The sequence below is a fragment of the Salmo salar genome, chromosome ssa23 (genome assembly GCF_905237065.1).
Source record: "Salmo salar chromosome ssa23, Ssal_v3.1, whole genome shotgun sequence".
NCBI classification, from domain to species: Eukaryota; Metazoa; Chordata; class Actinopteri; order Salmoniformes; family Salmonidae; genus Salmo; species Salmo salar.
The window spans coordinates 40752301-40776681 of record NC_059464.1 but is presented as its reverse complement, the minus strand read 5'-3'; the positions used below and the strand labels follow the sequence as shown (position 1 = coordinate 40776681).

The following is a 24381-nucleotide window of genomic DNA, read 5'->3' as shown; positions in this document are numbered from 1 at the left end:
TTGGCAAATTCTCCACTGGCGCCCTGTGCTCTTCATAGATGAAAGCAGGTTCACACTGAGCACATGTGACAGACGTGACAGAGTCTGGAGACGCCGTGGAGAACGTTCTGCTGCCTGCAACATCCTCCAGCATGACCGGTTTGGCGGTGGGTCAGTCATGGTGTGGGGTGGCATTTCTTTGGGGGGGGCCGCACAGCCTCCATGTGCTCGCCAGAGGTAGCCTGACTGCCATTAGGTACCGAGATGAGATCCTCAGACCCCTTGTGAGACCATATGCTGGTGCGGTTGGCCCTGGGTTCCTCCTAATGCAAGACAATGCTAGACCTCATGTGGCTGGAGTGTGTCAGCAGTTCCTGCAAGAGGAAGGCATTGATGCTATGGACTGGCCCGCCCGTTCCCCAGACCTGAATCCAATTGAGCACATCTGGGACATCATGTCTCGCTCCATCCACCAACGCCACATTGCACCACAGACTGTCCAGGAGTTGGCGGATGCTTTAGTCCAGGTCTGGGAGGAGATCCCTCAGGAGACTATCCGCCACCTCATCAGGAGCATGCCCAGGCGTTGTAGGGAGGTCATACAGGCACGTGGAGGCCACACACACACTACTGAGCCTCATTTTGACTTGTTTTAAGGACATTACATCAAAGTTGGATCAGCCTGTAGTGTGGTTTTCCACTTTAGTTTTGAGTGTGAGTCCAAATCCAGACCTCCATGGGTTGATAAATTGGATTTCCATTGATTTATTTTTGTGTGATTTTGTTGTCAGCACATTCAACAATGTAAAGAAAAAAGTATTTAATAAGATTATTTAATTCATTCAGATCTAGGATGTGTTAATTTTAGTGCTCCCTTTATTTTTTTGAGCAGTGTATTTCTTACAGAAAGTAGTATGTTCAATAGGAATCTGATTTTACAACAGGTGCGTCCTGTCTTCATGGCGCGCCCAAACACGAATTTCCAAGACTGTGTCCCTGTTCTAAAACTGATATTTCTTTTTCGTTTTGGAAGTTACAAGCCTGAAACCTCGAACATAGACTGCTAACACCCCGTGGAAGCCATAGCAGCCTGGGCACTAATTTTCAGTATGCTCTATACTTGCCATTGTAAGAGCTTCATCTCAACAAAGAAAATATAAAAAAAATAATTCCAGTTGGTTTTTCTTTGGATTTTCTCCTACCATATCTATTGTGTTATATTCTCCTACATTATTTAAACATTTCTACAAACTTCTACATTTTTTCTTTCCAATGGTACCAATTATATGCTTATCCTGGCTTCAGGGCCTGAGCAACAGGCAGTTTACTTTGGACACGTCAGTCAGGCGGAAATTGAGGGGGAAAAAAAGGGGCCTAGTCCTAATTAAGAGACATGAATACCACAGACAACGTGGGAGAGTTCTGGTGAAATGCCCTCACAATGTTTCTCTCCAGTAGTGTGGTCTTGCCTGGTCCCAGATCTGTTTGTGCCGTCTTACCAACTCCTACGATCATTGTCACGCCATTTGGAGAAAAAAACTGAGCTGGTGGAAACTACATTCCACTCAGAGAGCCCAAAACAGTGGGTGGGTATTATCCTTTATTTTCAAGTGATGTTTTCATTTAATATACCTGTCAAGGTTTGTTTGCGTACATCTTTCTTTACTAGAGAGAAAGAATGAGATATACAGAAACAGAAGGGTAGAGTAGCCGAGAGGGTGATAGTCTACTGACAGTGTGTTAGACTCAGGGCATTTATACTACACTAAACACAAATATAAAAGATTTTACTGAGTTACAGTTCATATAAGGAAATCAGTCTATTGAAATAAATTCATTAGGCCCTAATCTATGGAGTTCACATGACTGGGAATACAGATACACATCTCTTGGTCACAGATACCTTAAAAAAGTAGCGCCGTGGATCAGAAAACCAGTCTGTTTTGAACACCATTTACCTCATGCAGCGCAACACATCTCCTTTGCTGATTAGGCTGTTGAATGTTGTCCCACTCCTCTTCAATGGCTGTGCGAAGTTTCTGGATATTGGCGAGAATTGTAACACACTGTCGTAACAATCGATCCAGAGCATCCCAAACATGCTCAATTGGTAACATGTCTGGTGAGTATGTAGGCCATGGAAGGACTGGGACATTTTCAGCTTCCAGGAATTGTGTACAGATCCTTGCGACACGGGGCTGTGCATTATCATGCTGAAACATGAATGGCACAACAATGGGCCTCAGGATCTTGTCACGGTATTTCTGTGCATTCAAATTGCCATCGATAAAATGCAATTGTGTTTGTTGTCCGTAGCCTATGCCTGTCCATACCATTACCCAGTGGTGGAAAAAGTACCCAATTGTCATACTTGAGTAAAAGTAAAGCTACCTTAATAGAAAATGAGTCTGACTCAAGTAAAAGTCACCCAGTAAAATACTACTTGAGTAAAAGTCTAAAAGTATTAGGTTTTAAATATACTGAAGTATCAAAAGTAAATGTAATTTTTAAAATATACTTAACTATCAAAAGTAAAAGTATGAATAATAAATTCCTTATATTAGCAAAACGGCACAATTTTATTGTTTTATTATTTATTTATTTATGGAAAGCCAGGGGCAGGCTCCAACACTCAAGACATAATTTACAAATTAAGCATTTGTGTTTAGTGAGTCAGATGAGAGGCAGTAGGAATGACTAGGGTTGTTCTCTTTAAGTGTGTGAATTGGACAATTTTCTGTCCTGCTAAGCATTCAAAATGTAACGAGTACTTTTGGGTGTCAGGGAACATGTATGGAGTACATATACATGATTTTCTTTAGGAATGTAGTGAAGTAAAAATATAAATAGTAAAGTACAGATACTTTAAAGTAGTTTTTTGGGGTATTTTTATTTAAGTACTTTACACCACTGCCATTTCCCCACCGCCACTATGGGGCACTCTGTTCACAACATTGACATCAGGAAAACGTTCGCCCAAGGGACGCCATACGGTCTGCGGTTGTGAGGCCGGTTGGACGTACTGGCAAATTCTCTAAAATGACATTGGAGGTGGCTTCTGGTAGAGAAATGAACATTCAATTCTCTGGCAACATCTCTGGTGGACATTCCTTCAGTCAGCATGCCAATTCCATGCTCCCTCAAAATTTGAGACATCTGTGGCATTGTGTTGTGTGACAAAACTGCACATTTTAGAGTGGCCTTTTATTGTCCTCAGCACATGGTGCACCTGTGTAATGATCATGCTGTTTAATCAGCTTCTTGATATGCCTTAACCGTCAGGTGGATAGATTATCTTGGCAAAGGAGAAATGCTCACTAACAGGGATATAAACAAATTTGAGAGATAAGCTTTTTGTGCTTATGGAAAATTCCTGGGATCTGTTATTTCAGCTCATGAAACATGGGGCCAACACTTTACATGTTGCGTTGACATTTTTGTTCAGTATATAAACAAGTGTTACTGATCAGAACACTAACTTCACAGCAGAAATAAACACAGCCCTGGTATGATGTTAGAGCAACAGCACAACAGATATAGAATGTATATTCTGGTAACCCTGGTTTCCAGTTAGGCCTCCATTCTCAGCACTACACCAGGGGTCTACAACCTCCATTCTCAGCACTCTATAGACTACTACACCAGGGGTCTACAACCTCCATTCTCAGCACTCTATAGACTACTACACCAGGGGTCTACAACCTTTTCTTGCCCAGGGACCCCCTCCCAGGCAAACGGGCGAGCCAGGAAACCCATCATACATTAAAAAAAAGATTGTCACGTCTTTGTCTTATCAGGTGAATGATAATGGCAAGGGGAAGTAATCAACATTTTAAAATTAATAGATTTGGTAGATCATTATTTCAACCTCCCCACATTATAACTGAAAGAGGAAGTGTAAACTTTAACATAGCCTATTAGCTAGAAAGGTAACTCCAAACACATTTTCACTAAGAACAGCTGTTTAGCTGGTTAAACAAAGGTTAGCCGTGTGTTGGCAGAAATGTATGTCCAATTCAAGAAAGCTCACCAGCAGCTAGCAGTACTCGCCTCATGGTAGGCCATTTCCTTTTTCACCGCTTGTCAGATTCTCCACTGAGTCTAATTGTCTGCAATGAGTGTAGTTCTCAATTTTAGTAGTGGAGAAATCATTTGAAAGAAGATATTCTCCTATTTTCTACTGTAGGTATGTAATTCAAAATCTGTTTATTCTGTTGTTGCGAGCAAACATATACATACATACATACATATACACACACACACACACACACACACACACACACACACACACACACACACACACACACACACACACACACACACACATACATACATACATACATACACACACACACGCACGAGGACCCCCGGGTTGAATACCACTGCACTACACAGTATATGCTATTGTAACAGAGTGCATAGGTTTATCTTCTCATGACCCTCAAGTTCTACACACATAAAAACACGCAAATAATGTGAAAGCACATTTCAATTCACACTACAAATAGCAGCTCTGCTGATTATTAAAATATATATATATATACACATCTGTGGATATGAGTTGAGATATAGGCTACAATCTACTAATAGATAAGAAATCTAAGAGAGCACCGGCTGGGGGTAGTTAGAGAAAGGGTTTCAATCCCAGTCTTAACTCTGGTACAGCTGGACACACACACGGCAATAGTCTATTATTCATTACCTTATCATCTTTATCAGAGGCACACACACATGCGCACCAGTGGCAAACTTATGCTTTAACTGAACTGGGAGACCAGGGGCCAGATTCACAAATCACTACTTACGAAAAAACGTGAGAAGTTTTTTCAATTTTCACCGAAAATAACATACCCAAATCTAACTGCCTGCAGCTCAGGACCTGAAGCAAGGATATGCATATTATTGATACCATTTGAAAGGAAACACTTGGTAGTTTGTGAAATTAATGTTGGAGAATATGACACATTAGATCTGGTAAAAGATAATACAAACAAAAAAACTTGCATTTTCTATTATTAATTTTTTTCCCCATCAAAAAAGACAAAGCCCATCATATAATATTGCCGTTTAGGCACAATTTAGATTTTGGCCACTAGATGGAAGCAGTGTGTGTGCAAAGTTTCAGATTGATCCAGTGAAGCATTACAATACTGGACAATATTTTGTATCAAGTCTGCCCAAATGTGCCGAATTGGTCAATTGAAACATTTAAGAACATAACTATATGAGAACATACAAAAATAATATGGTAATACAAAATGTAAGTTTACAAACTCCCAGGAATGTCATACATGATGGATCATTAGCTTACACACTAACTTTCATACATCTAGATGGCCGGGCGGGGTGGGTGTGAGCAAGTTGAGCAAGTTGATCAGTTTAATGATTGACTAAATTCAACACCTGGTCTTCCAGGTGGGTTAAAGCAAAATCCTGCATACAGTTCAGGGCCCTATAAAATATTTTTAAATGTTTTGATTTATCCCATTTAGTTTTTTCCCCCAAATTACGTTTTTCTCCTTTTGTTTTCCAGGTTTCCGTTTCCACTATTTTGTTTTTATTGAAAAATATCTAAATTGGATGTTCTAAGTCTTCAACAATGCTTAAACCACATCAGGTGACCACTTTTAAGGTCTAGGAAAATGTTGGGCTGCAGCTACCCTTTAAATCCAGTGCACCCCTAGCAAGAGGCTGTTGTTTGGTGATGTTTTTGTAGCACGCATGTGTTGGTAGAGCTTGATAAACACTGGATTGATGCAAATAATCATGATATCATTGCCTACTTTGTAGTTAACATTTAATTGAGAAGGTTTTTGGGAAAGCCTTTCCATCTACCAGAAGATTTTTAATTAGCATCGTCGCTAACGGCTACACAAAGTGCTAGCTGTGCACACCCCGCAGATACACAGAAGGGGAATACACTTTGCCTCTTCAGGAAATACAAATCACTGATGCATTCTGTTCATGTCTTATGATAAACCTGGGCAAATTAATTAATTTAATACATTTTAGTTGATTCCCTACTAATAAGTTCAATACATTTTTGAATATTGTTGAATTGTGTTTTGTCTGGATTCCGTATTGCAGATTTTATAGTGCACCACATACCCTGTGTCTCTCCAGGAACAGATTTTATAGTGCGCTACATACCCTGTGTCTCTCCAGGAACAGATTTTATAGTGCGCTACATACCCTGCGGCTCTCCAGGAACAGATTTTATAGTGCACTACATACCCTGCGGCTCTCCAGGAACAGGGTTTATAGTGCACTACATACCCTGCGGCTCTCCAGGAACAGATTTTATAGTGCGCCACATACCCTGCGGCTCTCCAGGAACAGGTTTTATAGTGCACCACATACCCTGCGGCTCTCCAGGAACAGATTTTATAGTGCACTACATACCCTGCGGCTCTCCAGGAACAGATTTTATAGTGCACCACATACCCTGCGGCTCTCCAGGAACAGATTTTATAGTGCACTACATACCCTGCGGCTCTCCAGGAACAGATTTTATAGTGCGCTACATACCCTGCGGCTCTCCAGGAACAGATTTTATAGTGCGCCACATACCCTGCGGCTCTCCAGGAACAGATTTTATAGTGCGCCACATACCCTGCGGCTCTCCAGGAACAGGTTTTATAGTGCGCTACATACCCTGCGGCTCTCCAGGAACAGATTTTATAGTGCACTACATACCCTGCGGCTCTCCAGGAACAGATTTTATAGTGCGCTACATACCCTGCGGCTCTCCAGGAACAGGGTTTATAGTGCCCTACATACCCGGCGGCTCTCCAGGAACAGATTTTATAGTGCACTACATACCCGGCGGCTCTCCAGGAACAGATTTTATAGTGCACTACATACCCTGCGGCTCTCCAGGAACAGGGTTGCCGACCCCTGGTCTCAATTGTTAGTTCTCAAATATGATCTTATTAAAAAATGTATAGTTGTATAGTTCCTACAAATGTATAGTTCCTACAAAAATGTATAGTTATCTACATATTTTATATATGGTTTTAGTTGTTTAAGTTTACGCTGAAAACGTTTTACCATTCTGAAAATTATAGCAGTGGGCCGTCGCTGCTAAATCGTTACCGACACTCCCGAAAATATGATAACAATTATAAAAAAATGTTTTAATCATTTTCGGAATGGTAAAACATTTTGACAACACACACACAGTGGTGGGATCAGTGACTATGCAGGGCCTCATAACTGGCCATGCCCCCAACATGGCAAACATCAAAAGTACCCAGCATGGAAACAATGTGCAAAGATCCCACACTAAGATCATGAGACAGGTGTAACCATGGAGATCTGATATGCAGCGTAACAAGCACAGGCAGGAGGGTGAACTGGAGAAATAAAGCTAATTCTACTCTGACATCTGGGTTTTGTTTAGTGTGAGTCACATACACTTACAAAAACACATACGCACACACGTTTGCTTACAGACACACAAACAGGATTTCTGTATTCCCCTATCGAGCTCTGAAAGGCCTTAATACATACACACACACACACGCAAAATGCACAAGGAAGGCTTATCTTTAGATGCCATTCTCCAACTCAATGTGGACAGGAACAAAGAAAGTGGTTTTAATGTTACATTTACATTTGAGCCTTTCAGTCTTTTCTCTCTGCCCACCCAAGACATTGTCAGTCAGTCAGAGAACTGGAATAACACAGTCATTATAATGTGACTCCCAAAAGGCACCCTTATTCCCTACATAGTGCATTACATTTGACCAGAGCCCTATGGGTCCGGGTCAAAAGTAGTGCACAATATAGGGAATAGGGGTGCCATTTGAGACGCAGATTAAAATATTCCCATCCTAACATGAAGCCTACAATGCTGACAAGATACAAGGTACAGTACTAAAAACAGTCTTTACCATAGCAAATATAATGTTATACAGAGTAGGCCTGAAGTGAAGAAAAACACACACAATAACTATGGAGTGCTTATGAATTATTAGGAGATAAAAATCATAGGTTGTGGGAAGCAAAACCTGGCAGGTTTGTATTGTTATATACAACAGACAAATGGGGATTTTCATTTCAGTATAGACTTAATTGCATATTCACCAAAAAACTCAAAAGCCACTAGTCTGGTCTCTCAACAATAAATTGTCTATTAGCAAACAGATGTGAATAAACAATGACTCTTTCGAATCTAATACATTCTTAATGTGCCATTTAAAACAATGCATCCATCACCCTCCCCAAGTAATAATGAGTCATTCAAGATATTTTACAAGATTAAAATGCTGTCTTTGCAACGGGACAAAGTTAAAGACGGAAGCTGAGTTTATGAAGTACTCTATGGGCGCCAGTCAAACATATTACACTGTTTGAGTCATGTTGGATCCTTACTTTTCAGCATCAGGAATCATATCTCATGAAGAAGCCTCAGGAATCATATGTCATGAAAAAGCATCAGGAATCATATCTCATGAAGAAGCATCAGGAATCATATCTCATGAAGATCTTTAGTATGAACCTTACTCATTAGTCAACACACACTCCTCCACACTCTGCACACGCACACCCAAACACCTGACACCCAAACACCTGACATAAATGTAGAAATCAGGCATTCTTCTGGCTCTCACCACCGGAACTACCACAGACCCCAGCTTCAACACGAATATGTCCAGCACCACCGGAACTACCACAGACCCCAGCTTCAACACGAACGTGTCCAGCACCACCAGAACTACCACAGACCCCAGCTTCAACACGAATGTGTCCACCACCACCAGAACTACCACAGACCCCAGCTTCAACACGAACGTGTCCACCACCACCAGAACTACCACAGACCCCAGCCTCAACACGAATGTGTCCACCACCACCAGAACTACCACAGACACCAGCTTCAACACGAACGTGTCCAGCACCACCAGAACTACCACAGACCCCAGCTTCAACACGAATGTGTCCACCACCACCAGAACTACCACAGACCCCAGCTTCAACACGAACGTGTCCACCACCACCAGAACTACCACAGACCCCAGCCTCAACACGAATGTGTCCACCACCAACAGAGCTACCACAGACCCCAGCCTCAACACGAATGTGTCCACCACCACCGGAGCTACCACAGACCCCAGCCTCAACATGAACCCCAGCAGACAACAAGCTGGCCTCTCGCCACAACAGAGACACCAGGGATCCAGGGCAGTTGTCACGACAGCACACCTGGCTAGGTATATACAGAAAGCAGTACAAACACACACATACAGTGTCACTTATGCACACACTCACACACACACACACACACACACACTCACACTGAGAGAAACAGCTTGAACACACTCACACTGAGAGAAACAGCTTACGCACACACACACACTGAGAGAAACAGCTTGAACACACACACCCACGAGCACACACACACACACACACACACACACACACACACACTGAGAGAAACAGCTTGAACACACACACACACACACACACACACACACAGCACTGACACACACACACACACACACACACACACACACACACACACACACACACACACACACACACAGAGAGAAACAGCTTGAACACACACACACACACACACACACACACACACACACACAACACACACACACACACACACACACACACACACTCACACTGAGAGAAACAGCTTGAACACACACACACACACACACACACACCTGAGAGAAACAGCTTGAACACACACACACACACTGAGAGAAACAGCTTGAACACACACACACACACACACACACACACACACACACACACACACACTGAGAGAAACAGCTTGAACACACACACACACACACACACACACACACACACACTGAGAGAAACAGCTTGAACACACACACACACACACACACACACACACGTTAATGCTCATATAGGAAAGAACTGTCAACCATAGCTATTCTAGAATTCACGGTCACTGTAGTGTGTGTGTGTGTGTGTGTGTGTGTGTGTGTGTGTGCTGCGCACACGTAGAAACCTTGACCCATGCCTACGCACTGATTCAAACATGACGAACTTACACAAAATGACAGTCCAGCTCTCTTCATCTGAAACGAGAGAAAATCCCTCAGCAGATCAACAAGTGTTAATATTAGTGAATGCTAGGATATAGACATCATTATCCATGACATACTGGAGTCAAGTTTTGGCCCCGTTCCCTGTATAGTGCATAGGGTCCCTTTAGGGATATAACCCATCATACAACTATTGGGACATTAGAAGTATAGGCTTCTATGACAACATGAGAGGAGCATGTTTCAATTGGCTCATTGGTATGAATGGAATCACAGCTTCAAATACATTGAACAAACTAACTGCGAGGCAGCAAGGCTTTCTGTAAATATTTCAGTACATATTAAGGTAGTCTACTTGAAACACACAACACTCTTTTGAATGACAGAAGCAGTATTTGGCTTTACATGCTCCACATGCCTTTAGGGTCGGCCACAGCCCTGACCCAACACACACACAAACAGTTGATCAATAATTAGCCAGCAGCTGAATAACTCCCTGAGCTCAGCACTAGAGTGCAAATCCGGTGAGTCAGGCAGCACAAACAGTGAGTCATTCCCCCCTTCCTCTCTCCTCTCTTTTCATCTATCCTCTCCTCTTTTCTCACTACCTCCCCAGGTCCTCATGCAACCCTCCTCCTCAACTTACCTATCCTCTCATCTACGATCCTCCACAATGTCTCCTCTCCTTCACTTTTCAAATATCCTCTCGATTCTCTCCCAAGACAATATGGGACCAGTGATGCTCCATCAATGTCTCAACCTCTGGTAGAATACTAGTAACAATCCCAAAACTTTTTGGGTTCAAGAAACGTTAAGGAATGGACAGCACTCATGTCGTGTTCTAGCTAAATGCACTGGGCTGAATGAATCATCTCCGCAAATACTTACTTCTGTCCCAAATGGCACCCTATTCCCTATGGAGTGCACTACTTTTGACCAGAACCCTGGTTTAAAGTAGTGCACTGCAAAGGGAATTGGGTGCCATTTGGAGCAGAACCTTTGTAATGGCTTGAATATTAGAAACAGATACTCCACTGGTTATTGTCCCTCTACTAATACCCTCTAATATAAAGATCAACCATGAAGTATTTTTATTTCTCAGAGAGCAGAGGCGGTGTAGAGGGTATGACCAAGACTCCTCTCCACACGGTTGCTATTAGCTCTGCTGTCCCTCTCTCTCCTCTCCTCCTGACTCTGGAAACACCTGGCTAAACCCCAGCAGAAACTCCCTGCATCTGTTATTTACTGACAGAAAAATGGAGGGAGAGAGAGAGACAGGATGGAGGAAGGAGAGAGTGGTGTGCACGCGTGTGTATGACTGTATAGGAATGTGTGTGAGACAGTGTTTTGGGGAGAGAGCAAGCAGCATCAACAGAACTAGCCAACTGGGAAGCTCTGATTCAGAGACATCCAAGGACATCCAACCCCTCCCTCCCTCCCCCTGCCCCTCCCTTAATGCGTTCTCTCCTTCTGAACAGAACATCAAATATTCAAGTTGGCTCTAGTCTGTTCCAATCCAGACAGTCCTGTGGTGCGTGCCGATTCTCTTTGCTGAATGCACTGCAGACAGCAACTGAATACAAAATCATTCCTTCCAAAAATACAGCACATCACACTGAACAATGAGTCTTTTACAGGCTCCAAGGTCATGTTTCATTTACAGAACGTAGAGCTGTTAGTGTGGGGAGAGGGGGGAATGATTTACCTGTAACTCCTCTATGGGTTAATCATTCTCACACCAGCAGAGATGTACATCCTCTCTCTGAGCTAACAGACAGGCAGATAGATGGTATACCACAGATAATATACAAAATGGCTGGTGCATAGGTTGCAGCCAAAAGTTGATCATCAAAAGAAAGATCCACTTAAACAATTCAACATTCCACAAACGTGCATGGAGATCATCCTTGCATGTACATTTCCAAAGAACAAATAATGGTGCCGCGACCAAACACAAACTCTGTTGGGCTGTTTTGAGCTGCCAGAAAACTGTTGCTCTTTGAAATAGCCATGGTATTATTCATCCCAAATGGTACCTATCCCTATAGAGTAAACTACTTTTGACCAGAGCCCTATGGGCCTTGGTCCAATGTAATGCACTCCATAGGGAACAGGGTGCCATTTGGGACGCCGCCTATGGTCTTCGAGACTCCTTTGTATCCTTGTCGTGACAAAGAGCCAGAGCAAGCTGACCCTATACTCTTTGACTTTCCACAGGCCTACTAAATTAATCTTAGTTAGCACTGACTGGAGATGAACCCTCCATCACCAGACCCACATATACACCATAATAATGATATAACATGTGACAGGCCTACATTGTAAGCCCATATGGGCTGGGCACCTAAAAAAAAGGTATACAACACTGAAATAAAACAGGACAATCAATTACACTCAAATTAGGCTACGTCTGTCATCACAACAGCGTCAAATCTCAATGAAGTGTTCCAACATGGTTTTAGCCTGTTTTATATCACAAGGCTTCTACAATAGTTGACTTGTCCTAGTCGTAAAAAGCCACAGCACCGATACAAAGGTCAAACTCAGGGGGCAGTCAGGTGTCATACTAATGCACTGTGGCTTTCTCCCTAGTCAAGGCCAGAGTGCCATAAAAAAGGAAGCTTTGTCTTTAGTAGGATTAATGTAAAGAGGAAGTCCAAGATATGCAACTACTTACGCGAAGACAATACTGCAAATAACAATGTTTCATGTAGACTTTATCTGTCAACGGCAGCCATCCAAGTGTGATGTTTTTCAAGCTAGGGTTGTTTCAAGCCATGGAGGCTGATGAGAGGAGCTATAGGAGGATGGGCTCTGTAAGGGCTGGCAAGGAATATTTGGAACGGAGTTAAACGTGGTTTCCATATGTTTGATACTGTTCCATTGATTCCATTCCAGCCGTTACAATGAGCCTGTCCTCCTATAGCTCCTCCCACCAGCCTCCACTGGCTTCAAGCTAGGGTTGTTTCTTTGGAATAAAGACAGGCAGTAACTGACTGAAAAATACCCTGCTGAGCTTTCATTAACATCGTGTGGTCTGATTTAATGTCATTTATTTAAGTCCATTACCAACAGATTCGGTTTTACAAAGATGACCCAGTTGTGTAGAGCATGATGCCCACTATCAGGAACATTGTGGATTAATACCTGCAAGAGCCATATTACTGACTGTGTTTTTGTTCCTTGTAAGCAGCTTTAGGCTAAGCCCATCTGTGACATGGCCATGATATTATTACCATTATGCTTCCATTGGCAAGCACACATACTATATGTATTACTACAGTAGGGACCCATGGCCTCTAGCCCAAAAGCAACAATTGGGTATGTGTTACAGCCTCTGCTGTAGAAAAGATAATGGAGCTGTATATTCATAAGATAATCTTTGATAACCAACCACCAATACAAAAACTAGACAGTACCCACATTTCCAGCCAACCATTTCAGGCGGATGAATTACCTGACGAATGAAAAAAAGTCACAACCAGGCTGATGGAAACACTACATTTGATACAATTTTATAAATGCTTACAGACAATTTGTTAGTTCGACGGTGGGATCTTTTTGTGTCTGTAAAATTATGCGCAAATGTAGATATAGTAAACTTGTAGTCACCATATGTTGTGTGGTTTATTAGGCTACAGATGAAATAATTATGAACTTCACAAGGTGATGAGCTTGATGCTCCTTTCCAATAAATATCGAAGGTCCTATTCTGGTGACATTATGATCAATGCTTGGCTGCCGTTTGACAAATACAAATAATATTGCCCTTATCCATAATAATCTCATAATGTAGGTAGCCTACCTGCACTGTGTCTGCTAGCTGTTGGCTAGAGCGCATGTGCCAAGACAAGAGTGGGCACATTTGCAATACATCGCAACAGTTACGACAAAACCATCAGTAGAGTTGAAAATGCGATTAAAAACCCATTGAACTTGTATTTTTCATTCAGTACACAGGAATTTAACAGTAAAATAAATGTTTGTGTGTGCTACGTTATCACTCACAGCCTTTAATTCGCAAAAAGTCTGTTTGATGGAAATATCTCTGGTGGGAAAATGTGTATACTGTTTTATGCAGATTTTTGAATATTTACTGCTGTTACCGATATTTGTTATGCAAAAGGTTGTAGTTATAGTAGGAAAGGAACAGTTGTACAAAGTTCTAAAGCAAAAAAGTTATATAAGAATCTTGCCTGCACAATAACATCATTTAACCTTCCTTGAGACATTGAGACCAGGGTCATGTTCAATAGGCATGAAACTGAAGAAAGTGGTGCAAAACAGATGGTTCTATCTGAACTGGTCAAATAAAACGCTCACCTTATTTTTCGTTGCAAAACATTCTGGTACAGTATGACCTAACGAATACGACCCTGAAGTTGCTTCTGAACAGTAGAAGCTGAGCAGTGCTGCAGGTGGGAGCAGCACACTATTGAATCCAAGTGCAGATGCTACATGAGGTCATTTGTATAACATCTGCATATTGCATCCTGAGTGGCCATATGCTAAAGAGGGCTCTGGGTCAAGTGGGTTAGATCAGGAGAGCATCAGTCTCTCGTATGCTGCTTGTAATGTGAAGCCACACAACGTTAGCAATAAATACATCTAATTTAAAAGTTACACCATTCTTAGTTATTGAACTAATATAGGCAAACATACACTGAACAAAAATATAAACGCAACATGTAAAGTGTTGGTCCCATGTTTCATGAGCTGAAATAACACATCCTAGAAATGTTCCATACGCACAAAAATATTATTTCTCTAAATTTTGGGCAGAAATTTGTTTACATCCCTGTTATTGAGCATTTCTCCTTTGCCAAGATAATCCATCCACCTGACAGGTGTGGCATAACAAGAAGCTGATTAAACAGCATGATCATTATAGAGGTGAACCTTGGGCTAGGGACACTAAAAGGCCACATTAAAATGTGCAGTTTTTCACACAACACAATGCTACAGATGTCTCAAGTTTGGCATGTTGACAGCAGGAATGTCCGCCAGAGCTGTTGCCAGAGAATTGAATGTTAATTTCTCTACCATAAGCCACTTCCCAACATTGTTTTTAAATCATTTGTCAGTACCTCCAATCGGGCTCACAACCGCAGACCACGTGTATGGCGTCATGTGGGCGAGCGATCTGCTCATGTCAACATTGTGAACAGTGCCACATGGTGGCAGTGGGGTTATGGTATGGGTAGGCATAAGCTACTGACAATGAACACAATTGCATTTTATTGATGGCAATTTGAATGATGAGATCCTGAGGAGCATTGTTGTGCCATTCATCCTTCGTTATCACTGATGTTTCAGCATGATAATGCACGGAACCATGTCAAGGAACTGTACACAATTCCTGGAAACTGAAAAGGCCCCACTCCTTCTGTGGCCTGCATTCTCAGCAGACATGTCACCAATAAGCATGTTTGGGATGCTCTACAATAGATCTACGTGTACGACAGCATCTTCCAGTTCCCGCCAACATCCAGCAACTTCGTACAGCCATTGAAGAGGAGTGGGACAACATTCCAAAGGCCACAACCAACAGCCTGATCAACTCTATGAGAAGGAGATGTGTCGCATGCATGAGGCAAATGGTGTTCACACCAGATACTGACTGGTTTTCTGATCCACGCCCCTACCTTTTAAGGTACCTGTGACCAACCGATGCATATCTGTATTCCCAGTCATTTGAAATCCATAAATTAGAGCCTAATGAATTTATTTCAATTGACCGATTTCCTTATATGAACTGTAACTCAGTAACATTTTAGGAATTGTCAGATGTTGCGTTTATATTTTTGTTCAGTATAGATCACATGACACACAGCTGAAGCTCTCCAATGCCCCTTGGAGGTCTAAGCCAAGCCATTACCATTCAGCTCTTCTTCCATGTACCCAGTCCCTTCAGCTCTTCTTCCATGTACCCAGTCCCTTCAGCTCTTCTTCCATGTACCCAGTCCCTTCAGCTCTTCTTCCATGTACCCAGTCCCTTCAGCTCTTCTTCCATGTACCCAGTCCCTTCAGCTCTTCTTCCATGTACCCAGTCCCTTCAGCTCTTCTTCCATGTACCCAGTCCCTTCAGCTCTTCTTCCATGTACCCAGTCCCTTCAGCTCTTCTTCCATGTACCCAGTCCCTTCAGCTCTTCTTCCATGTACCCAGTCCCTTCAGCTCTTCTTCCATGTACCCAGTCCCTTCAGCTCTTCTTCCATGTACCCAGTCCCTTCAGCTCTTCTTCCATGTACCCAGTCCCTTCAGCTCTTCTTCCATGTACCCAGTCCCTTCAGCTCTTCTTCCATGTACCCAGACCCTTCAGATCTGCTCCCATGTACCATTGTCCCTTCAGAGCTGCTAACAAGCCAAATGAGGAGGTTAGGAGGAGGGGGCTAGAAGTGTCATCCTACATTAGAGATTGGCCCTGACAGCCGCCAGTCACTCCTGATTGGCCCTGACATCCACCACTCACTCCTGGCTATGCCATCTGCAGCACTCCAGTCCCTCCATACCAACCCTCTCCTCTCCTCACAGCCGTAGTTACAGTGCATTCGGAAAGTATTCAGACCCCTTGACTTTTTCCACATTGTTACCTTACAGCCTTATTCTAAAAAAATTTAATTGTTTTTTCCCCTAATTAATCTACACACAATACCCCATAATGAAAAAGGAAAAACTGTTTTTTTAGAAAGTCATGCAAATTCATAAATAATAAAAAACTGAAATATCAGACCATTTACTCAGTGCTTGCTTTTCTGAAGCACCTTTGGCAGCGATTACAGCCTCGAGTCTTCTTGGGTATGACGCTACAAGCTTGGCACACCTGAATTTCCCCCTGGTGGGATAATAAAGTTGATCTGAATCTGAGTATTTCGGGAGTTTCTCCCATACTTCTCTGGAGATCCTCTCAAGCTCTGTCAGGTTGGATGGGGAGCGTCGCTGCATAGCTAGTTTCAGGTCTCTCCAAAGATGTTCGATCAGGTTCAAGTCATGGCTCTGGCTGGAATGCCCAAGGACATTCAGAGACTTGTCCCGAAGCCACTCCTGCATTGTCTTCGCTGTGTGCTTAGGGTCGTTGTCCTGTTGGAAGGTGAACCTTCGCCCCAGTCTGAGGTCCTGAGTGCTCTGCAGCAGGTTTTCATCAAGGATCTCTCTGTACTTTGCTCTGTTCATCTTTCCCTTGATCAGGACTAGTCTCCCAGTCCCTGCCACTGAAAAACATCCCCACAGCATGATGCTGCCACCACCATGCTTCATCATAGGGATGGTGCCAGGTTTCATCCCAACGTGACACTTGGCATTCAGGCCACAGAGTTCAATCTTGGTTTCATCACATCAGAGAATCTTGGTTCTCATAGTCAGAGTCCTTTAGGTGCCTATTGGCAAACTCCAAGCGGGCGGTCACATGCCTTTTACTGAAGAGTGGCTTTTGTCTGGCCACTCTACCAAGGCCAGATTGGTAAAGTGCTGCAGAGATGATTGTCCTTCTGGAAGGTTCTCCCATCTCCACAGAGGAACTCTAGAGCTCTGTCAGAGTGACCATCGGATTCTTGGTCAACTCCCTGACCAAGGCTCTTCGCCCCAGATTGCTCAGTTTGGCCGGGCTGCCAGCTCTAGGAAGAGTCTTGGTGGTTCCAAACTTTTTCCATTTAAAAATGATGGAGGCCACTGTGTTCTCAGGGACTTTCAATGCTGCATAAATGTTTTGGTACCCTTCCCCAGATCTGTGCTTCAACACAATCATATCTCGGACCTCTATGGACAATTCCTTCGACCTCATGGCTTGGTTTTTGCTCTGATATGCACTGTCAACTGTGGGACCTTATCTAGAGAGGTGTGTGGCTTTCCAAATCATGTCCAATCAATTGAATTTACCACAGGTGGACGCCGATCAAGTTGTAGAAACATCTCAAGAATGACAAATAGAAATAGGATGCACCTGAGCTCAATTTCGATTCACATAGCAACGGGTCTGAATATTTAAGGTATGACTTATTTTTCATATACTTTGGCAAAAATGTCTAAAAATCTGTTTTCACATTGTCATTATGGGGTATTGTGTGAAGATTGATGAGGGAAAATAATAATTGAATCCATTTTAGAACAAGGCTTTAATGTAACAAAATATGGAAAAAGTCAAGGGGTCTGCATACTTTCCGAATGCACTGTATGATTCCTCTGCTACTCCTGCAAGAGATTTGTCCCCTGATTTTCATCCATCCCTGGGATTTGATCTTTTTTATTTTACCTTTATTTAAGTAGGTAAGCTAGTTGAGAACAAGTTCTCATTTACAACTGCGACCTGGTCAAGATAAAGCAAAGCAGTGCGACACAAACAACAGAGTTACACATGGAATAAACAGTACAGTCAATAATGTCTATACACAGTGTGTGCAAATGGAATGAGGTGGTAAGGCAATAAAATAGGCCATAGTAGTAAAGTAATTACAATTGAACAGATTAACACTGGAGTGATAGATAAGCAGATGATGATGAGCAGATGATGGTGTGTAAGTAGTGATACTGGTGTGCAAAAGAGCAGCAAAGTAAATAAAAACAATATGGGGACGAGGTAGGTAGACTATGTTCAACTGCAGCGATCGGTTAGTTGCTCAGATAGCTGATGTTTAAAGTTAGTGAGGGAAATGTAAGTCTCCAGCTTCAGCGATTTTTGCAATTCGTTCCAGTCACTGGCAGCAGAGAACTGGAAGGAAAGGCAGCCAAAGGAGGTGTTGGCTTTGGGGATGACCAGTGAGATACCTGCTGGAGCGCGTGCTATGGGTGGGTGTTGTTATCGTGACCAGTGAGCTGAGATAAATCTATGCTAGGTAAAGCTCCGGCTTATAGATGACCTGGAGCCAGTGGGTCTGGCGACGAATATGTAGCGAGGGCCAGCCGACTAGAGCATACAGGTCGCAGTGGTGGATGGTATAAGGGGCTTTGGTAACAAAACAGATGGCACTGTGATAGACTGCATCCAGTTTGCTGAGTAGAGTATTGTAAGCGATTTTGTAGATAACGTCGCCGAAGTCGAGGATCAGTAGGATAGTCAGTTTTACTAGGGTAAGTTTGGCGGTGTGAGTGAAGGAGACTTTGTTGCGAAATAGAAAGACAATTCTAGATTTAATTTTGGATTGGAGATGTTTGATATGAGTCTGGAAGGAGAGTTTACAGTCTAGCCAGACACCTAGGTATTTGTAGTTGTCCACGTTTTCTAGGTCAGAACCGTCCAGAGTAGTGATGCTAGTCGGGCGGGCGGGTGCGGGTAGCAAATGGTTGAAAAGCATGCATTTGATTTTACTAGCGTTTTTTGAGCAATTGGTGGCCACGGAAGGAGTGTTGTATGGCATTGAAGCTTGTTTGGAGGTTTGTTAACACAATGTCCAAAGAAGGGCCAGAAGTATGCAGAATGGTGTCGTCTGCGTAGAGGTGGATCAGGGAATCACCCGCAGCAAGAGCAACATCATTGATAAATACAGAGAAAAGAGTCGGCCCGAGAATTGAACCCTGTGGTACCCCCATAGAGACTGCCAGAGGTCCGGACAACAGGCCCTCCGATTTGACACACTGAACTCTGTCTGAGAAGTAGTTGGTGACAGGCGAGGCAGTCATTTGAGAAACCAAGGCTATTGAGTCTGCCGATAAGAATACGGTGATTGACAGAGTCGAAAGCCTTGGCCAGGTCGATGAAGATGGCTGCACAGTACGGTCTCTTATCGATGGCGGTTATGATATCGTTTAGTACCTTGAGGGTGGCTGAGGTGCACCCATGTCCAGCTCAGAAACCGGAATGCACAGCGGAGAAGGTAGGGTGGGATTCGAAATGGTCAGTGATCTGTTTATTAACTTGGCTTTCAAAGACTTTAGAAAGACAGGGCAGGATGGATATAGGTCTATAACAGTTTGGGTCTAGAGTGTCACCCCATTTGAAGAGGGGGATGACCGCGGCAGCTTTCCAATCTTTAGGGATCTCGGACGATACGAAAGAGAGGTTGAACAGACTGGTAATAGGGGTTGCAACAATGGCAGCGGATCATTTTAGAAAGAGGGTCCACATTGTCTAGCCCAGCTGATTTGTACAGGTCCAGGTTTTGCAGCTCTTTCAGAACATCTGCGATCTGGATTTGGGTGAAGGAGAAGCTGGGGAGGCTCGGGCAAGTAGCTGCGGGGGGTGTGGAGCTGTTGGCCGGGGTTGGGGTAGCCAGCGCCCGCTTGTGGCCCAGGGGACTCCTGGAGGAGCTACCCACGCATGTAACCCCCTCACTGACGTCCAAAGGGAGGAGGGTGTGGGTGTGTGATGTCATGTACACAAGTGTAAGGGTGTGTGTGTGTGTGCCCTCCCCTGGAGCGTAAAGGGGATTATTCGCCACAAGCCCAGGCAAATACGAGTCTGGAGGGAAAAACAGCGAAGACATGAATGTGGTCCAATGCAAACAGCCAAAAGACACAGATAAGACCCAATCTGGCCTTCCCATTTCCGCAATGAGCTCATCCTCAACTATGTGCTCAGTCCATGTTCTGTTGATCTATAAAGTAAGTAAAAGAATGGGGTTTGGGATGGATGTGTTTTGGTGGTCTAAAAGTGGGTACACTTGGTAGCCAGTGCCCTTTTAAGTGGAACCTCAAGCCATTTATACTGAACAAAAATATTTCAACGATTTTAAGTCAGGTTTAATAGAAGGAAATCAGTCAATTGCGATAAATTCATGAGGCCCTAATCTATGGATTTCACATGACTGGGCAGGGGCTCAATCAGAATTCGTTTTTCCCCACAAAAGGGCTTTATTACAGACAGAAATACTGTTCCATTTCATCAGCCGTCCGGCTGGCTGGTGTCAGACAAACCCGCAGGTGAAGAAGCCGGATGTGGAGGTCCTGGGCTGGCGTGGTTACACATGGTCTGCAGTTGTGAGGCCGGTTGGACATACTGCCAAATTCTCTAAAGCTACATTGGAGGCGGCTTATAATGGAGAAATAAACATAACATTATCTGGCAACAGCTCTGGTGGACATTCCTGTAGTCAGCATGCCAATTGCACGCTCCCTCGACACATCTGTGGCATTGTGTTGTGTGACAAAACTGCACATTTTAGAGCGACCTTTTGTCCCCAGCACAAGGTGTACCTGTGTAATGATCATGCTGTCCAATTAGCTTCTTGATATGCCACACGTCAGGTGGAGGGATTATCTTGGCAAAGGAGAAATGCTCGCTAATAGGGATGTAACCAAATTCGTGCACAGAATGAGAGAAATAAGTATTTTGTGCATGTGAAACTTTTCTGGGATCTTTAATTTCAGCTCATGAAACATGGGACCAACACATATTTTTATTCAGTGTAAGTAGTTGATTTACAAACAGGGAGTTGACAGACAAACAGAGTTGGCTTGACAAACTGGAGAGGCCAGACCAGGTACCTGGAGAAGGTACAGTACCTATACTCTGGGCCGTGTTCAATTGGGCATGCAACAGAAACGGTTTTAAAATGAAAATGAGCAAGTCCAAGTAGCCCATCACTGTTTCAGTCCCTTTTCTTCCGGTTGGTGCCTAATGAACACAACCCTGGATTATAAAGGCAAATGTCTATGCCAATCCCACATTTAGAGCTGGTGTGGGCACCCTGAGGGAGATTATGGTGGCATTTAATCAAGCTACCAACATGCTATCAGATTGAGAAAGTTTGTGGCTTATTGGTCTGTAAATTATTAATCTTACACAGGCCACAATTAGCCTGGTCTCAGATTATTTATTTTCTCTCCAAATGGCGTGACAATGATCATAGGAGTTGGTAAAACAGCACAAACAGATCTGGGATCAGGTAAGACCACACTACTCCTGAGAGAGAAACACTGAAGGCATTTCACCAGAACTCTTCCACGTTGTCTGTGGTATTCATGTCTCTTAAGAGAATTCCAGAAATAGACAATAGTAAATTGAAGGTGGGGGGGAAATTGTCTTGTTACGGGATTATGCAAGACACGTGGGGGTTAAGGCATACACACACATACAATAAAAACAGACTGCACTGTTCTAAGGGCATAACTTCAAGTGGACAGTCAGACCACAGGGGGAGAAGATCATCATTTAGACAACTGAGAGAGCATCCAAAGACAATGAAAAACACATTATACTGGAGAGCGCTCTTTGCTATTGTAAAAAATATGAAAACATGCTCAGTCAGTCAGTCAGTAGCAGTGCTGGCCAGAGCAGACATATCTCTAGAGATGTTCTAGAAACACAACCTTTGGAAGTAGTCCTCCCCATTAGAATAGGATATTGGACTGTGAGGATGTTATTACTTCAGCTTGTTATTTCTACACAAGGTTCCCACTCGTACAGCCAGACAAAAGGGATACAAAGAGCATAAACTCCCAAGGACGAATACTGACAGAACAGGTTGATGGACGTCAAACGAGGGCTATAGGTGAGGTCCAGGCCTCCGAGGATGGAATCTCACTCTCAAAAAGGACAACTATAATGGAGTCACTATCATTAATTTCACCACAGGATCCCCAGAGAGTATTGATCCTGCAGTATCCCTGAGTTGCATAATAACATTATGTCACCCACAGCAGACACTATGTCACGGTAGGGCTATTTGGCATCCTAGCATAACATTATATAATGGTAAGGAGCGGCAGGTGCCTGGTGGATAAGAGCGGAGACCAACATTGGGAAAGGAAGTACAAAGTCACAGTCAAAATAGAACTCAATTGTACACAGACATTAGCAAATAATATGCCTTAGTATGCAATGGCTTATTTGGTACATGGGAATTTAACCTCAAATGTTATTTTCATGTGCACTACATCAACATGCACAGCCTTTAATCTGCAACAAGTCAATTTGATTGGAAACATCTGTTTGAAAATGCACATACTGTTTTTAATGCGGATTTGAGAATAATCACATGAAAATCTGTCGCCAACTGGATGGAAACCTAGCTACGGACAGCACAAGACAAGCTTGCTGGGGTAAATCAATGTGAAATCTCAAATAGGGTGTAGATCTATAATGGACAGTAGCCTAATACACCTGATTGAAACTAATATCATGGAGGTACACAAATCAAGCCTCACATCAAGATTCAAGATCAGAAAGTGTCAGAAAACATTCTGAAACAGATTCTCACACACACACACACACACACACACACACACACACACACACACACACACACACATTTGCATCTTTGTGTGATATTGAACAACCGATTTTTTTAAATAGTCAAACAATAGCCTCAACTGGGTTCAATGAACAACCAAGTCAACAAGAGATGCAGACGTTTTACAACATCCCCAACTGGAGACTTTGATCCTATGAACACACCTCTGTCAGCAGTACCACAGAGGCATGGCATGCAATCCAATAAAGACAAAACGTAGTTGGCCTGGTATCCAACAGTAGGCTAAGCTACCAATACAGTCCCTGGTGGGGTCATTAGCTGGTCATGGGGACAGCCCCATACCAGCGTTTTGTGCACGTTTTGGTTTTTGTCCTAGCACTACACAGCTGATTCAAATAATCAAATCTTGATTATGATTTCGTTATTTTAAAATCAGCTGTGTAGTACTAGGTTAAAAAAACAAAACGTGCACCCCTTGGGATCCACTGGACCGAGTTTGGAAACGTTGCCCTATACCTTTAAATTCACACACACCAGTGGAGTTAAGAAGTCTGCTGTGTTGACGAATGAGTAGGCTAGAGGGAGCCATATGTAGGTATCCTAAACCGCAGTACTGCACTCAGGTAATAAGCCACTTACTTTATGAAGTAGCCGGCCCCTTCGTCCGTGAAACCCTCTTCCCATCCTCGAGGTAAATCTGCAATGGGCGAGTAGAAATAAGGTGCGTTACCTTGGAGAGTAGGCGCCTTCCGTGAAAGTTTTCTGCTTCATTGGGCTATATCAACAACGCACAAAAATCAACCCGTTTTATTCTGCAAAGTAAACAGCACCAATAGGCTGCTGGTCAAATGCATTAGAGACGAATACATGCATACCTGACCGTATCATATGTCCGGAATTGACAGGTTCACCCGTTCGCGGATGGAGCCAAGTAGTGGTGCTCGTTTCATCGCTGCCAGAAAGACAAAAACACCTGTTAGAGGCAAGAAACACTAGACAAGCTAACTCTCATTAAAGATACAAAAAGAACGACCACATTTGTATGTCGCCGAAGCACATATCCGACTCACTGAACGAAAAACACCCTGCCATCTCCGCAGACACCGAAAGACCATTGCTCAGGTAAGGTGTCGCGCCCGAACGGCGCCGCCATGATCCCGTTTTTGAAGTCCTATTTCGTTCACTCTCCACTACATAGTCTCCAAGGAGCTGGAGTACAATGTTCACCGCTAGGGCGAAGAGACTA

At 43.2% G+C, this 24381-nt stretch overlaps 1 protein-coding gene across 2 annotated transcripts in view; it reads right to left on the bottom strand.

The window, feature by feature from the left end:
* Nucleotides 1-24381, bottom strand: part of LOC106584624 (pleckstrin homology domain-containing family A member 7) — a 188514-nt gene extending 164133 nt beyond the window's left edge. Inside the window, exons 1-3 of one of the 2 annotated variants that reach the window (XM_045706211.1) lie at nt 24206-24381; nt 24011-24087; nt 23775-23832 (exon numbers count right to left, since the gene is read on the bottom strand). In XM_045706211.1, the coding sequence (XP_045562167.1) occupies nt 23775-23832; nt 24011-24087; nt 24206-24288 (218 nt within the window). In that variant the 5' untranslated portion in view covers nt 24289-24381. The remainder of the gene's footprint in view (nt 1-23774; nt 23833-24010; nt 24088-24205) is intronic. The other variant, XM_045706215.1, reaches the window with a different exon arrangement.